Below are 17,417 nucleotides of genomic sequence, written 5' to 3' on the forward strand. Positions count from 1 at the left end.
AAGTTATGGTAAACTGAGGAAGGTTTGAAAAATGCGTTCAATTACAGTCGCACAAATCGCTCCTACTATCCATTGTATTTAGAATGTTACCAGTCAAGCCTGTGGTGTGTCCATCGTCTTTGGGCGCGGCTGGAAGGAGCCGAGCGGCACCAGTCAACTCTTGACAGTAGCTATCCTAGTCAATTGTACAGTACGTACATTGCGCTCAATTTTATAACGCGCATTATTATTAAACTCCTAGAATGTAGAACCTCACTTCCTACATGGATAATTTAAGGTAAGATAAAGTTCTCCGTGCATATTGCATCTTGCCATGAAGACACATATGGGGAAGGAGTGTTGATGTGGAGATGGGGTCCGACATATTCTCGGTATCGAACACATTTTTTCTGTAGTTGACGTGATCAGTACCACGCTCCAGCCGTATTTACCCCCAGGATTGCCTCCAGAACCCATGTATTTGAGGCTGTTGAATCCCAGAGCCGCTTTATGCAAGGACAAAGCGACCTTTGATAGCCCACCCCGGAACTCGAATCCTGGTCTGACATTATATTGCTCTATACCATCGCGACTCCAGCTAGCCGCAACCGCATGGCTACTGGAATGATTATTTTTCGCATTTCTGTAATAAAAACTGCTAATTCCTAACAATTTTAATCCAGTAAACTCCGAGAATTAAACAATTCACACCACCACTCTAAATTTTCCCACTGTACGGGATGCGAATATCTGGAAGTAATCTTCCAAAGCCTAGATCGGTACTGGAATTTTATGGTTTCCGCACTTACTCGTCCGCCAATGGCAGTTTAATTCATGCTATTTCATGTTATCGACTAACCTGAATGTATACCATGCTATCTGGAAACATTTTTTTATACAACATACTCTGCATCCGTGGATTTTAAGCAAAACGCTATTAAACTATTTTTTGGGGGGGGTTACTACAATTTAAATATATTTGAGAAACATTATTACACGATGCCATATATGTGTAATAATGTGCTTGACATTCGACGGCATCCTACTACACACTAAACCAACATGCTCTATAAAAAAATAAGTAGGGTATGATTTCTGGCGGTCGAATGTGTCGCCTTCGATGAGATGGGTCTCGTAGCAGAAAATTATTATTGAGGTGTTGGGACTTGTCAAACTCACGTAGCAATGATGTGTAAGTTTGATGTATTTGTACTGAAGCTGAAGGAGCTCTGGCAAGATATCAACAATTTAATATATACATGTAAAATTGGTGTAACATAAATTGACAGATTATTGCAAACGTGCTTAATTGTAAGAATTTAATTCATGTTAGTATTTTATATTCAACCTCACACACAAACTTATATTGCTAATAATTTAAGTATAAGTGAAACACCTGCAACTATTCACACTAGCGCGGTTAACCGAGCGATAGAAACAGGTGATTAGAAATTAAACCAACTTAGCCATAAGAAAGAACTTGTAACATAACGCATACTTTATTTGTATCTGGGTCATTCCATGTCAAAGTGTCACAGTCCCCAGACTGACTGACTCCAATTTTTTTGATTTTGCGTACGTGGGTTCACTCCGATGGGTGTAATGTAAATACCAAATTCAAGCCTCAAAATGCTCTAAGTTTTGGAATTATGGAGGGTAGAAGTTACGTTTTGGCCCGAAAGATGTGAGAGATGTGATTTGTGGCTGTTTGGAAAGCATTTGAAACAAGCTTTATTCTGTTATGTAAAGAACTTGTATTTGCATGTGTTGCATTGTCAAGTTCAAGGCTCTTGACGTTTGACCTTGAATATCTGATAAATAGAGAAAAAAATATTTTGTCCACTTGAGAATACTCTAATGTTATGCTAAGTTTCATTTTGGTATTTCCATGGGATCAGAAGTTATTCACATATGTAGTAAATGACACCAAAGTAACTATCGCAACATTCTGGGCAAAATGAAGTTGTCCTTGCTTGTACCTGAAATGGTAAAATTTTCAAAACCAGGGAACAGATTTCTTCAAAATTACAGGAGAAAGTACTTAAGTAATTGAGTTTCTGTAGACTTGTGATAGGTCGTACAAGTGCTCTCTCTCATCGGTCAAGTTATTTCACCGTTAATTCATGTTTGTATGTGAGTGCTAATGGAACCTAACCTAACAGGCCTAACCTAACCTCGTAGGCATACCTCGTCCCCGTGATGGTTTGTGGGGCTAACATCAATGGTTTTTGGGGCTACCCGTGGATGGTTTTTGGGGCTAACGTTAATTGTTTGTGAGCCTACCCATGAATGGTTTTTGGGGCTAACGTCAACCATCTACGGATAGCCCCACAAACCATCGACGTTAGCCCCAAAAACCATCCACAGGTAGCCCCAAAAATTCATGATAGCCCCACGAACCATCACGGGGACGAGGTATGTCTACGAGGTTAGGTTAGGTTACATTAGCACTCATTTTCACCGAAAAATACCTACTCATGGGGAAAAACAAGGAAGATTAATTACTCGATATCTCGAAAATGGAAATTATTTTCGTTAAAAAAGAGCTAAATCTCTTGTTAAACAATCTTTTGCAATGCAGAATAGGTAAGTATGAATGTCAACAATTACAGAATATACGAGTTACAGACGTTTCCCGGCTTTTAAAATTTTACCGCCAAGGACATAGTCACCTTTAATCAAGGGTTTCCTGGTTCAATACCCGGTTGAGGCAAATTGCACAGTTGTTCGGATCCCACATTAAACTGTAGGTGTAGTTGCAATTAGTCTATCTGTGAACAAAGTGGACTTAAAACAACAATTCATTTTGAAGGCCATAGAATGTGTACACAAGAATATTCCAGGATGTTCAAGAAGGTGCAAGAATTCTGTAGAATATTGCAGAATGTATGATACCTTTCTAGAATATCATAGAATGTTCAAGAATTGTTTAGACTGTTGTACAACTTTCAAGGATGTAACACATCTATGTAAAGTTCCATCAAACTGTACATGAGTCTGGAACATTCTCGCAAGTTTCTACAGAATTCTTGTACCTTCTGCGACATTCTAGAAACTTATCGTACATTCCACAACATTCTACAGAATTATCGTACCTTCTACAACATTCTACAGAATTATCGTACCTTCTACAACATTCTAGAATATTCTTGTATATTTAATGGCATTTTTTAAGGCTCTTGCAATATATATATATATCTTATAATCTTACAGAGAGAGAGAGAGAGATAGAGATAGATGTGGTGCAACACACATCACTTTCGTTTAGTTGTAACTGCCCAAGTGATATTAAAGGCTTTGTGACCAGTGGCTATTTGTCTATTATGGATAATATTGTTATGTATAATTTCATTAAATAATGTTAAATACATGAAAACTGAAATATTAGGTCTTACGATAATTACAGCAAATTTCTATCCCTGCCCGTACTTGATGTTCACATGCAGCAAGACACCTTTGCGAGAGGAGTCCCAGGTTTGATACCCGGTGGAGGCATGTAGTGGTTCAGATCCCACTTTAAACTGTAGGTCCAGTCCCGATTAGCCTTACTGTGCATAAAGTGGACTTAAAACACCAAATCAACCAACCAAACTTTGCGAGGGCCTCAGCTAGTCCCTTTACACTCTACGTAGTTTACGCAAGAAGTCTAATTTCAAGGTGTGGCATGACAGAAATATACAAGATGAGGCTGGCCTCACTACTCTTCCCAAGACTACCAGAAGAAAAGAAGCTGTGGTCAACCATGCCTTCTATCGGTATGGGTGTAATGTCTCAGCGTGGACAGGAGTCAGATTGAAAGAGATGTGTTTACAGTTTTGAAAGGTTCCCTTTTCTTGTTTATACATTTGATAAACCATTTCTTTTGTTTCTGACTAGTGTGATCGTGGGTGTTTCTGTATTTGAAATGCCTAATGAGTATGGTATTGCAATGTGTAGAAATAATGAGAGAAACGGCAAGAATATTATTTTTCACAAATTCCAGAAATATTCTATTCATGCTTCATGGGATGCACAATGTATTTTTGAAGACTCACGCTGCGAAACCTGAAAACAGTGTGATTTGTCGGAACATTTATGTGAATAATATTATGAAAGAATCTGCAACAAGAAGCATTGCTACGACTACCAATTACAAAAAAGATTTACAATTGGCATTTTACCTTAAATAAATTCGGTAACAGTTCGTTATATCGGAGACACACTAAAATCTGATATTTTGTGTTTCGCATGGTTCGTACTTACCAATTGTGTATTGCGGAACATAGTTCAAGGTGCCGTTGTGCTTTTTACACGAAAACAAACACAATTTTTCACATAGAAAGTATTTTTTGTTATTCCTTTTTTCGCTTCCGTAACACTCAATATGGTGAGCATAAGTTGAATAGCGCTGTAGGTATGCAGTGTTTCCAACCTTCTTCACCGAAAAATACCTACTATCGTGTTCGTCACGTGTGCAAATTGTACATTATGCATGGGTAGCTGACGGATAGCCCCACGAATCATTTCGGATAAGGTTAGGTTATTCAAGCACACCCCCTATACGCCTTCATGGCGTGGTGCTAAGCACAGGGGAACACTTTTTTTTTATTCAATCATAGTTAAAAAAAAATAGGGGTTGAAAACACTGACATCAAACGTATGCAGCATCCGGTTCACGTAGAGAAAGCAATGGCACTTGTGCGTTGGTGAGATATTTATCTTGAAAAATACATGGTTTCCCGGTCAAATAGATTCCACGAGGAAAGAAAATACCTCGACGAATGTTGGAAACCTTATAGAAACTCATTTCCGTAAGTAGTTTCTTCTGTAAAAATGATGAAATGTGTCTCCGATATAACGAACTGTTACCATGAATTCATCTCATGTTACCTAATCTACCCAGAATTACCAACAGGAGCCTAGGAATGGGAGAAGCAGTTGGTGTATGATTTGCAACTTTTTGAAGAAGCTATTTACAGTCGAGCCCCGGCTACAATGAAATTCCAATCAATTTTGTACACTGAAAATGCACAATTAAAAATATGAGTGCAAAATTGGGTCTCCTAAGTACATTTACTATTATTTTTTATTTGTTACTATTTTTTATTATGTTATTTCGCCACTTTTATGTGCAGTTTACATGGGGTGCAGCATAAATAAGTTGAGTTTGAGACTTACATATATATATATATATATATATATATATATATATAAATATAATTTAAATGTCCGATAATGTGCCTAATAATTACTTATGATGACATTGAGGCAACATGGTATCTTTTAGTTTGTTGGGGCTATATTTTTCATATTTTAACATTAAAAAAACATTACTTTTAGATGCAGCAAGCAGTCACAACCACATCATTCCTTCTCCATACTTTTTTTTAAACAATATTATGCCTAAGTTTTTCATGACTCGACTTCTTTTATCACCAAGTTTAACAAGTTTGACAATATTTTTTTGATTTAATCCCACTTTTTGCTAATGATGCACTGATCTGAACTGGTCGTATACCAGGGTGCGAAATTTCCGGTCGCCCGGTCGCCAGGTCGCCATTGGCGACCAAAAGTTTGGGGCTGGCAACTAAAATTTCGTTGTTTCAAATATGTGTCAAACATGCCCGAACATCTCATTCCAACGTTCGTACATGGTTTTGGAAAGCGAGCCGATTGAAAACCCCGCGTCCACTCAATGCCTATACCATCTAATCGGCACAACGGTTCTGCAACTGTTGGATGCACATTAAACCAAACCCAACCCATTTTCCCTGCTTTTCTTTTCCTCCACTCGGACTTGAGGTGGGGAGGGGGGGGTAGAGTGGAGCAGACCATGGCCCAACCGAGACTCCTTGCTTGTGCATGGAAAAACCCTGTTTTCACAGTTATGAACTGCTCTCGCGCGTGCCAGTGTCCAGTCTTTGTTGACAAAAGAATGTGATAAATGCACTCGTGAAGGTTGGTTGACGTGGTAGTAAATTCGTTCTGTTTACCTAATTTTTTTTTGGTTCGGTGGTAGTTGCCTGTGAGTGAAGTGGTTCCAGAGAAATACATATATCAGCCTTCTGATTGATGGATGTGTATGTTCGATAGTGGATGCAAATTATTGGTCACATCAAGGAGGACATTATAGGAGTAATAGAGCTTCCAAACTCTACTTCTGCTGGCTACTTCACAGCCATAACTGATTATTTAGATAAGGCAATAGGTTCAAATAAATACAGAAACAAGCATTACATTGTAGGCTTGGGTACTGCAGCAAATATGGTCAGGCACAAATCAGGATAGGCTGTGCAAATTAAAGCTATTTGTAATAAAATGATAAATATTCACTGCCTTGCACACCGTTTGCAGTTAGCTGTGCTGGATGCGTGTCGTGAAGTTGAATATCTTAGAGCATTTTATTCCGTGATTAGGAATATTTTTCAGTGTTATCATGGCTCTTCTAAAAGTGAAGTCTTGAGAGAAACGGCAGAAGTTATAGAAGAAATTCTAAAACTGAGTGATATCCACACTATTAGGTGGCTAGCCAGCAAGAAGTGCTGTAAGAGCTCTCTTGCAATCATGAAAGCTTGAATAGGTGGCCCATGGAAAAGACAATTATGGCGCTAAAGCTAAGGGTTTGCTGAAAAGTTTGAAGCAATTTAAATTTCTTAAGCTTCTGTACTTCCTTTTGGATTTCTACAGGAAATTGAACCCTTTAAGCGTGGCACTACAAAATAAGAATCTTTTGATTGCATCTCTGAAAATAAGAATTGAACACTGGATGACCTAGAATCTAATGTTGGACCAAGCAAACAAGATTTCTTGGACCATGTATCCATTTCAGGGAAGATCAGGGATGTGCAACTCACAAACATTCAAAATGGAGAGCAAGAGTTTCAGACTGTTACAGGTTACAGGAAACTTAATTAACAATGTGAAGGTGTACATCACAGAAAGATTGCAATCTATATCAACAGATGTGATTGCATCTCTGCATGTTTTCGACACTTTGGGTCTGCCTCCCAAAGAAAATATTCTTCAGTTTGGGATAGAAGAATTAAAGAACCTCTACATGTACTTGAACCCAAGCCTTCATAATGAGAAAATGGATGTTCTGTTAGCAGAGTGGACAGAATACAAACTTTTGTTTCCTTCTCTGACTTTGAATCAGATGCTGGAGAAAATTCACAGTGAGGAGTGTTCAACAAGATTCCCCAATTTGCTCTAGATTTTGACATTTTGTGCTGTTCTACCAGTGAGCACAGTTTCATGTGAGAGAGGTTTCAGCTGTCACAACAGACTGAAGACTGCTTACAGGAACTCTCTGAAGATTGAGACACTGGATGATTTGCTCAGAGTTTCTGTAAATGGACCCCCCCTGTCAGAGTTTGACCCAGCAGCTGCGATTGATAAGTGGTACCTCAGTGCAGAACGACAGCGCTACACAAACATTAATTCCTTTTAATACTTGCTCATATTTTTATTACTTATCAATATAAAATAGTGGCGACCAAAGATTTTAGTCTGGCGACTGACTTCAAACTTGAAATTTCATGCCCTGTCGTATACTCTGTCCCGCGAATCTCTGGAACAAGCGAACGATAACAAGTCTCTGCGCAAGTTGTGACACGAGAGGGCTCAACCAATGGAGGCCTGAGAGGGAACAGGATTGAGTGGAGGAGAGAAAGCGACTGCAGTTACGAGATATTGGCAGCAGTGTGTACTTCTTAGCTCCGCCCACTAGCTTTCTCCCCTTCTCTCCTGTTATGCTCCAGAGATTCCTGAGATAGAAAATAGAGTTCAAATTTGAGTCCGAACCACTCTACAAGATGCCTCAAAAGGGGATCGAACCTGACACCACTGCAGAAATGGGTTTTTGTTTCTTTGTTTATTAATTTTACTCCTCATAGCTAATCGTTCAGTTTACCGTGGCAATGAGAGCAATTATAATAATAACACACAGTAATAACTATCTATTCCAGCCCATGCCCTCTATTTTTGCCCCGAAACAGCTAATCCTGCTAACGGAACCATATATTGTTTAAACAGGTTAGAATTGTGTTTCTCATCTCGGCGAGATGAGTAACCAGACTGAAATTCGCCCCTCCCAACAGTAATTTCTGGATCCGCCACTGCCTCCCAACCAGATCTTCTGTGGGTGCCTCGAATGAGCATCTTAACAAATGTTTCTCCATCTACAGCAACAGACAGAACATACACAGTTAGTGATACTAAATCAAACTTGGAAAATGACCAATTACACACAACAAGTGCCACTTGGTCACTTTGTGGGGACTCTTGATTTTCTGTATGACTGTTTACAATGATATATGTTTCTCAAGTATATAATGATAATATATATTTTATTTTTTGTGTTGAAATTTTATCAAATATTTGTGAAACGGTAAGGACTGTTTATTGTTCATTCTTGAAATGAATACCGTCAGTGGCGGCAACTGGGTTCCAAAACGGGGGGGGGGGGGGAATTCCCCCCCTAATTGCTGCCACTGAATACCATACATTACTGGGTGTTAGCTGCTCTTGTGCGCTATAGGGCCAATCACATGTGCTTCACCTCATCCAACATTTGCACTTCGAGCATTACTTATATCTTAGAGTTAGTTACAGAATTATAATTCTGTGCTTTTGGAATGGAAGTACTTTGTTCTTAATACTCATTTGCCATTGTTTTCATTAATGAGAAAATACAGAATTTGAGAAATAATAGTACCTTTTGGACAGTTACATTTGTTGTGTTTGTTTCATAACACATCTCAATTTTCTTAAATTATCCCCGCATTTTTTGGAATCTTTTCGGAGTGAGTTAATGATGATACAGTAAAAATACTTGTAATGTGCCTCTCTTCATTTTTAGTACTATTTATTTTTATTCTGTTTTAATCTTAATAAATATTAAAGTTTGTCTGTACAACAAAATAAAGTATTTATTTATTTATTTTATTTATTTATTTACTGCCCTCAACAGAGGTAAACCTCCAATTACAGATGGCAGGAAAAAAAATACAAAGAAAACAATACAATTAGCAAATATATAAACATACATCCACCGATAATACAATTAATCAATAACATAATCAATAATTAAATTAAACAATCTGACGCTTTCTCTTGTCTTTCACCATACACGAACAAAGACTTGTGCAATAATTACATACATAAAATACCTATAGATATATAATTGTAGAATACAATGGAAAATAATGGGAGAATAGTGATACCGGAATGATTACAGTGTATTTTGTCATAATTCTGTTTCAATCATTTTTTTATATAGTGTTAATGGCAATGATAAATCTAAGGCCTGGTTATTCATTGAAAGCGTATTATACAAATCACACATTCTACTTAATGGGCTGCTTTTATATTTCTCAGTTTTGGGAATTTTCGGAATCAGTAAGTTTCGCCCACGTAAATGACTTTTTCTGGTATTGAATTGTAGTTGACTGAGGAAATAACTATTGTCTAATATACCGTTTACAGTTTTATGTAAGTATAAGTGATACAGAATATTCCGCCTATTACAAAGGCTTTTAAAATTAAATTCATGCAGCAAATTTTGATATGGCACATTATATTGTACTGGCTTTTTATACTTTATATAATATAAATACCTCAAAAATTTCTTCTGTGTTCTCTCCACGGTATTTTCATGCGATTTGTAGATTTGTGACCAGATAATAGAAGCATATTCCAGTCTACTTCTTACAATACTGTTGTATATGGTTGTTATACAGTTTATACTTCTGAAATTCTTAGTATTTCTAATAACAAAGCCTAGTATTTTGTATGCGTTCTTAACAGCATGTGAGATATGCTGTTTGAACGTCTAGGAAGAATCAATAAGAACACCAAGGTCTTTTATTACCATCAGAAGCATACAAACTATTATGCCTATTAAAAATTATGTATATTTGGGGTTGGACTTCAATTAAAAATAAACCAGTAAATGAAACATGAGTTACATCAAAATTTAGCTTATTCAATTGTCATTATGCCATGGTAGCCTTTGATTTTATATCATAATGAAAACAAGAAAGTTTTTTTTTTTACTTTTCATAACTATCGCTCTCTTCGAAATTATATAAATTGAAATCTTGTGATCCAATCATGATGAAATTTAAATACAATGCAGGTAGAAAGGTTTTAAATACAATTCTTACTTTAAATTTTTTTAATTGACCAAAAAAGTTTTTTTGAATTTTGCGAATCAATCTTTTCTTAGTATTCGATAGTCCTACAAATGTGATTTTGTTGTTCAACATGTGGGTTGAATGGGGCCACACCACATGTGTTGTGACTGCAGTGATGTCCATTGAACTGCAGAAACTATGGGTTGTCATTCCCTGTGGAGCTGCCATGTTCACCATACATGTTTACTCCACTGAATAAAAATGTGTATAAAATCGGTTTCTCAGTGTGAGTTTACAGTGATAATGGGTTTTAATAACAGCTGCAAAGAGCTTCGAAACAAGACCAAGATTGTATTTCTATGTAATGCTAAGAGCAGTGGTGGCGATTAGGGGGCAGTTGCCCCCCACTTTTGGCTACCTTTGCTCCAGCACTATGCTTATTTATCAAGGGAAAGTAAACTGTCCTTGCACTCCAGTTTTGGAACCTAATGGCCGCCACTGACTAAGAGCTATCTAATACTACACACATCAGTTGTAATTGCGCAGAACAATTACTGAAAATGCATGTTAGCTAGTAGTGGAGAATGTGAACATCCGTATTGCAGAGGTAGAAGTAACCTTGAATATGTGTTCCAGTAAAGACAATTTTCCATGAGTCTGCATTTAACACTTTCTCTGACGGTTTTCACACGTCTTTTTACCTGTGGACGGACGTTTTATGGCATACAGTAGACTCGCGATTATCCGAGCTAATTGGGACCGAGACTAACTCGGATAATACGGAGATAATGTGCTAATAGGTCGTAAATGATGGAACAACACTTAAAACTGTATATTAATTATTATTACTAGTACAACATAAATGAGAAGATTACTTTTTCGAAAAGTCTTTCATAGTTTTTTGGACTAACTCTTCGACGCTGCGATGTAACGCCAACGCTGTTGGGAGAGTAGATGTAACGAACACGTGCAGGGCGGACAGTGACTTGACTCCAACTGACTCGTAAACAAACAGGGGGTGCATTATAAAGCACGATGTTTTCCAACCAGTCCCTCGGTTAATCGCGAGTCTACTGTATTTTAAAAAATCTAGAAAAATACACTATTAATGATATCACAATGTATTATATATCAAATGAAAGCTTAGATTCTGTTCTAATAGATAATTCAATTAGATGTTACATTTTTATATTTTACACATTTGCAATATTTATTGAAAAATTGTATTTTTTATATTTTTAAAAAATCAGCATAAACACGCACAGTGCACATTATCAAAAAATACAACGAAATAATGGTAAGCCTTTACCCAACCAGGATAAGATGCTCTCTGGTGGCAAAAAATAGAACTATCGCCAAGCGTGTGCAATGATAATCGCATAAGGTTCGGGCAAATAAATTTAAATGCAACGGACATACGGCGATCGTATCCTAGCCAATTGGTGACTGGAATGGGTGTTTTACTCTGCTCGCATCACATCCGATTCCTGACCAGAAAGTGTTAACCATTAAACGTCGAGATGTGTCACATATGTCAGATTTGGGTTTTTTCACTTTTGGAACATACTGAGACTCTGGTAATGTTCTGAGGTACATATTTTGAGTACTATACGACCATTGAGGCATCTAATTAGTAATGAGTAACCTTCAAAATGAATGATTCTGACTTTTGGGGGGAGGGATGGTAAATTCACGCCAAAAAAAAAAAATCACCTTTTACATCAGAAATTATTTTTTCCTCTGAAAACCACATCAGTCAATAAGCAGGTACCTTTTTGAACCCTCACATTCCGGCGTTTCTTACGTGGCTGCTCGAAGGGTTTCAAATTTCATAAAAAACAATTGTTTTTTATAATTTTTAGGGTCGTACTTCTATTTGATAAATAAAAATTAGGTTTCCTAGACCATAGACTTATTGCCTAGTTTGTACTGAAGAGAAAGGAGATGTAATTTTTAACTTGAGCATTAATAGTTACTGAGATATGAAAAAATAATATTTGAATTTTCCGCCAAAAACAAGCGCAGCATTTACAATAGAATATTTTTTTCCTCCAAGAGAATCGGCAGCAAGTGCGCAATTCTGGCCACAAGAGTAGGACACACATCAGGCCATATGGAGGTAATGTTTTGAACCTTTATGTCCCGGCGGGGCCTGCACGGGGCCCCCATAGAGTTCAAATTTCATAAATAAATAAGATCTTTTCAATTTGGTCAAGAAAACTTTGGCTTTTTGGACGATAGGCTTGTAGCCTAGACTGAACCGAACAAACAGAGCTAAAACGTTTAACTCTAGCATTCGTAGTTACAGAGATATGAATTTTTATTGAAACCTTGCAGAATTTTAAATTGTCCTGTTGAAAGAAAGCATAGCATGGCTTTTGCATTAGGAAAAAGAAATCTCCGTAAGCATCAGCAGCAAGTGCACAATTCTTGGTACTGGAATGGAACACACGTCGAGCAATAAATACACAGGTTCTGGCGTTGGGACCACACAAAGTTCAAATTTCATAAAAGAAAATAATGTGATTGTTTTATTTTTTGCCTCTTCTGTATTATAAATTAAAACATTTTGTACATTTATATTTCAAATCTTGTTTAATTTTAAACTCCCTGCTTAAAATGCCATCAGCATTCAGGCCTTTATGTATAAAATGGACCTCGGTGATTAGTGGTTAATCACTAAGCTTGTACACTTGTCTGGTATCATGTACAGTGGACTCTTTTTAATTCGAACTCCAAGGAGCTATGAAAAAAAAATTGAATTATCCAAAATTCGAATTAACCAGAATATAATAAAAACTAAAACCACCAATGAAATAACACACTGTATTAAACATAAAACTGCATTAATATGCAAGCAGTACACCTTACCTTACAACTGCTATGTTTTATCCATATCTCCATCCAGGAACAGTAAACTTATTGGAATATTCGCATCACATGATTGTTTTTCATTCTTTTTCATTCCTCTTTCTACCTCTCTTAAGCACTTCAACTTTCTTATCTAATATTAAGCTACTGTATGCACCACGTTTCGACATTGTGACTCCTCTAAAACACACAGACAAATGACCCCTTCTGTCCAGCTACCTGCTCCCATCTTAACTTGTTTCTGAGAGGGTGAAGGTCACATTCCTACAAACAAAAGCTCTGGAGATTCCCGCTGCCCTCTCTTATCTGCCATCTGCACATCTGTTAACCATAAAAACAACCTTTTCAAGAAGAAAGGGGGACGAGTCATCTGTTGGAATTTCTTATGTAGCAACCACTTTGGTCTTTCTTGGAAAGATGTATGTTAAATGATTGGAAACCTGACTTCTAATTATCCAAATTTAACCTTCAAAATTCGAATTTAGTAGTCATTTTTAACATTGTTTTAGATAGGGGTTTCAAGGGGAATGTGCTTTTGTTCGAATTATCCAAGTTCGAATTAAAGAGAGCGCACTGTAGTTACAAACCTAAATATAAATGATTTTAAAAAGCATTATATTAATTTTCTTTCTTCCAGAATATGTGAAGAGAACGTCACCGCCAAACCATCATGGCTGGATCGTACAAGGTACAAATAACAGATTATTATAATTATTAAATACAAGGGTCGTTCAAAGTTGACTGAGACTTTTATTTCTAGGAAAATATTGTGAAGTCCTACGAGCATCAAAATATGTGAATTTTTCAAAGGAATCCTCCTTAGCATCCAGGCACTGCTGCCATCATTGTCAGTTTCCTGAGTCCTTTGCGTAGAAGAAAGTTGTTGTCGTAGATGCTGGAGGACATCTTTTGTCAGTGCTTCATCTGTCTTCAATTTCTTCCCTCTCGTAAGCTCTTTAAGCGGCTCAAACAATTTTTATGATCACTGAGGGCTAAGTCCGGAGTATAAGATGCAGCAAAACCCTTTTGGAGAGTTATTGCTGTCAAATTGACCATGTGGGTTGTGCATTGTTATGGTGAAGAATGACATTTGCAGACAACATCCCTAGTCTTTTCCCACAATTGCATTACGTACGACACCCTTTTTTAATGTGCAGTAGTACTGGGCATATTTAAGATCCTTTAGCCAAAATATCCACATGAATAACACCTTACATGTCTCAGTCGGACAAACACGTCCATGCAGCTCATTTGTCGCCAACTATTGTTCTTCTCCAAACTGTTGACATCATTCGTACACTTTTGCCCGTGACATTATTTGTTACCCATACTGTGCTTGCAATCTTCTCAAAATTTCAGCTGGCTTCAGGTTCTCCTTCACAAGGAATTTGATCATACACCACTGCTCCACAGCTAAGCACACTACTTGGAGCAATTTTTGCTAACATTACTGAGCATGGGCCAATTACATTGGGGCGAATGTGCAATACTCACGAGGGATGAAAGTATATCGTCTGGCAGTTTTACTATTCTCCAGCTATTTACCCCTTTTTTTTATTCACAAATGTCTCAGCCAACGTTGAACGACACTTGTATTATCAAAGTCATTATTGATTTGTATGTAACGATAGAACATCCGCTCCTCTTACCAAAGAAAGCAATATTGAGTTAGAAACACTTCATTACTACTGTATTTTGGTAAAGAGGGTGCAGGGAAGGAAGGTCATTGCAGACAAAGCCATCAGTACCCCGAGGCATGATGCTATATAGGCTCATGTAAATTGTTTTCTGTTTGTCACGATCAGACTTTAACTGGGTAATTTATGAAAGAATTTTATGTGCCACTCCCTCTGTCTGTTTGTGTGTCATACTGACCCTCGTTTCTTTTTAAGTTTGGTGTAATTTTATTGCTCCAACAATTAATTTGAATGAGGTTAGCAATGCATATATGAAAGAACAATAAAATACCAATTTCTCGCCCAAAATTCCAGACTTCCATACTCTTTTCGAAGAAATGAGAAAATATAATTTTTTTCACATTCTGTGTATGTGACAGTATTCTGGGATATAGTCTCATAAGTATCTGTTAGCCTCCGTACCCACACTTTCTTTTAAAGATGAAACTAGTTGAATCCATGTTCATTGTGCTATATTGCAAGTGATTCCTGAGAAGTAGCTAGCAATAGCAAGTAAGGCCACAGAAAGGCACAATAGTTTAGCTTGTGTTTTTGAAACATAGAATGTAATGTAAGAAATATATGAATGCTAACATTATTGTGTCTCTGGACTGCATTTTGCACATTAACTGAGCTCTGCTTGGCTGCTTGTGTTGTGTCTTTTCCATCTATGTTTGCGATTGTCTTTTCACTTATTTCATCTGACCACATTTCATCCCCAACTCTGCAATATACCAAAAGTGGCAGAAATGCAAAGAAAAGTAATGAAATCAATAAATGAGTCAATCCTTGTATCCCTATGTTTTTGATGTTTTCTTCCTTACTGAAAAAATGCCCCCCAGATGTAATTCATCATGCACTTAATCATTCCTTAAAGTGGGCCTCTCCGATGGTGTACTGGCAATGCCTTGTAATCAAGACACTCCCCAAGTTCAATACTTGATATAAATACGTTTGTGGTTTGGATCCCACTTGAAACTGGAAGTCCAGTCTCAATTAGCCTATCTGTGCATGAAGTGGACTTAAAATAAAAACTCAATAAAGAAATAAAGAGATCTCATTCCTTAAAGCCAGTGACTGTGATTAGGGGGGTGGGCCAGTTGCCCCCCACTTTTTTCCCCTGCACTATGACCTGTAATGCTAGGTCTTATTCACCAAGAGAAAGTAAATTGTCCTTTCCTCCTCAATTCTGGCTAGGTGTGCACTGAAGCATGGATATACTGAATGTCAACTCTCCACATGGTGCAGCAATGCTGAAATCCAAGTCAGACAACCTGCTCCACCATCGCAACCAGATCCCAGTAACAAAACCAAGTGCTTTGCCTTTCCCTACCATCCTATCACATCCAACCACCTTACCAAAGCTCTCCGCCCCTACAACATCCAAATAGCACACAAACCAACCTCCAAAATAGCTGACCAACTAAACAAACATAAACGGTACTTTCTCTCCCCCCTCAACAATCCAGGTGTCTATGATGCTGAATGCGAGTGCAAAGCTCATTACATTGGCAGATCCATCAGGCCCATCAGTGAGAGAATTCAGCAGCACCTATCAAATGCAAAAACTGCCCAACCCACCACCGGACTTGCCAAGCATATCAAATTCCAGAACCATAAAATTGAGAAAGTACATGTCAAATACAAAGCACACACTCTCATAGACACAAAAATTAAAGAAACACACGCCATCATGCACTACAACCATGAACTGAACATAGATAGTGGTCAGGCACACCACACCTGGCTTCCGTTACTGCAGCAATTAACACCAGTGAACAGCAGACGACATATACGCAGACATACACGTTCACTACTTGCAACAATTCATGATTAACCTGTAGTGTACTGATCAGATGTACAGTGCAAACATTTGTAGCTGCAGCCACAAAAGTAAGCAACTTGGCAGAAGTACACTGTTGAGACGTAAGTTAAAAACCAAATGTACACAAAGGTCATGAATCGCAGGTTCCTGCGACTGGTCACCATGCATTGGTGCCCACTTGAAACGTCTCTGCAGAGGGAAATTGATTGTTGTCCATGAAAATATAGGTCCAAACCAATATCACTGCTGATGTACTGGAACGCTACATGGCACTTTCACAGAGTCTAAATAACCTTGTCGCCTTGTAATCAAGGGGTCCCAGGTTTGATACCCGGTGGAGGCAGAAGTGGTTCGGATCCCACTTTAAACTGTAGGTCCAGTCCCCATTAGCCTTACTGTGCATAAAGTGGATTTAAAACACCAAATCAAATAGCCTGGAAATTATGTAAACTGCATAATTTTTATTATTTTTACAAAATTTTGGAGAGAAATGAACTGAGTGATTAAATGATTATCTCATGTGAAATTCTGGACATTTTGTAGCAATGGTGTAGCTCCATTAGAGTGCTTGCGTATGAAATTAGTGGGTACCTGGGGTGGAGGTAAAGGCATCTGGAGCATGGTGTTGATCACATCACCTCCATAATGGACAAGATCGAGAATGTGTTGGGCCCTACCCCCACATCCCGTAAATGTGCCTTCATGGCACGTTGCTATAGCATAGTGAACTTCACCTTTGCCTTACCTTTACATATACAAGCAGGACAAACCTTAATCAAAATAAGTTATTCATGTTAAGGGGAATAAACAGCGCGGTTGATAATATAATAAGTTACTAAAGATATATCCGCGAAACTTACTTGTAAATGTTCTATTAATTTCGGTGGCCTCTGCCACCATCCTCTTGGGAACTCGATGCTTTACTGTTAGGTTGACTTCTGGTTCCTGTTG

General features: G+C 37.7%; 1 protein-coding gene across 2 annotated transcripts in view; it reads left to right on the forward strand.

The window, feature by feature from the left end:
* The first annotated feature begins 1,073 nt into the window (after positions 1-1,073).
* The window catches only part of LOC145981650 (uncharacterized), a 74,565-nt gene continuing 58,221 nt past the window's right edge, over positions 1,074-17,417 (forward strand). For both annotated transcript variants that reach the window (XM_083115052.1, XM_083115053.1), the window contains exons 1-2: positions 1,074-1,171; positions 13,603-13,653. In XM_083115052.1, the coding sequence (XP_082971178.1) occupies positions 13,636-13,653 (18 nt within the window). In that variant the 5' untranslated portion in view covers positions 1,074-1,171; positions 13,603-13,635. The remainder of the gene's footprint in view (positions 1,172-13,602; positions 13,654-17,417) is intronic.

This window comes from Lepisma saccharinum, chromosome 29, assembly GCF_977018435.1.
Source record: "Lepisma saccharinum chromosome 29, izLepSacc3.1, whole genome shotgun sequence".
NCBI lineage: Eukaryota > Metazoa > Arthropoda > Insecta > Zygentoma > Lepismatidae > Lepisma > Lepisma saccharinum.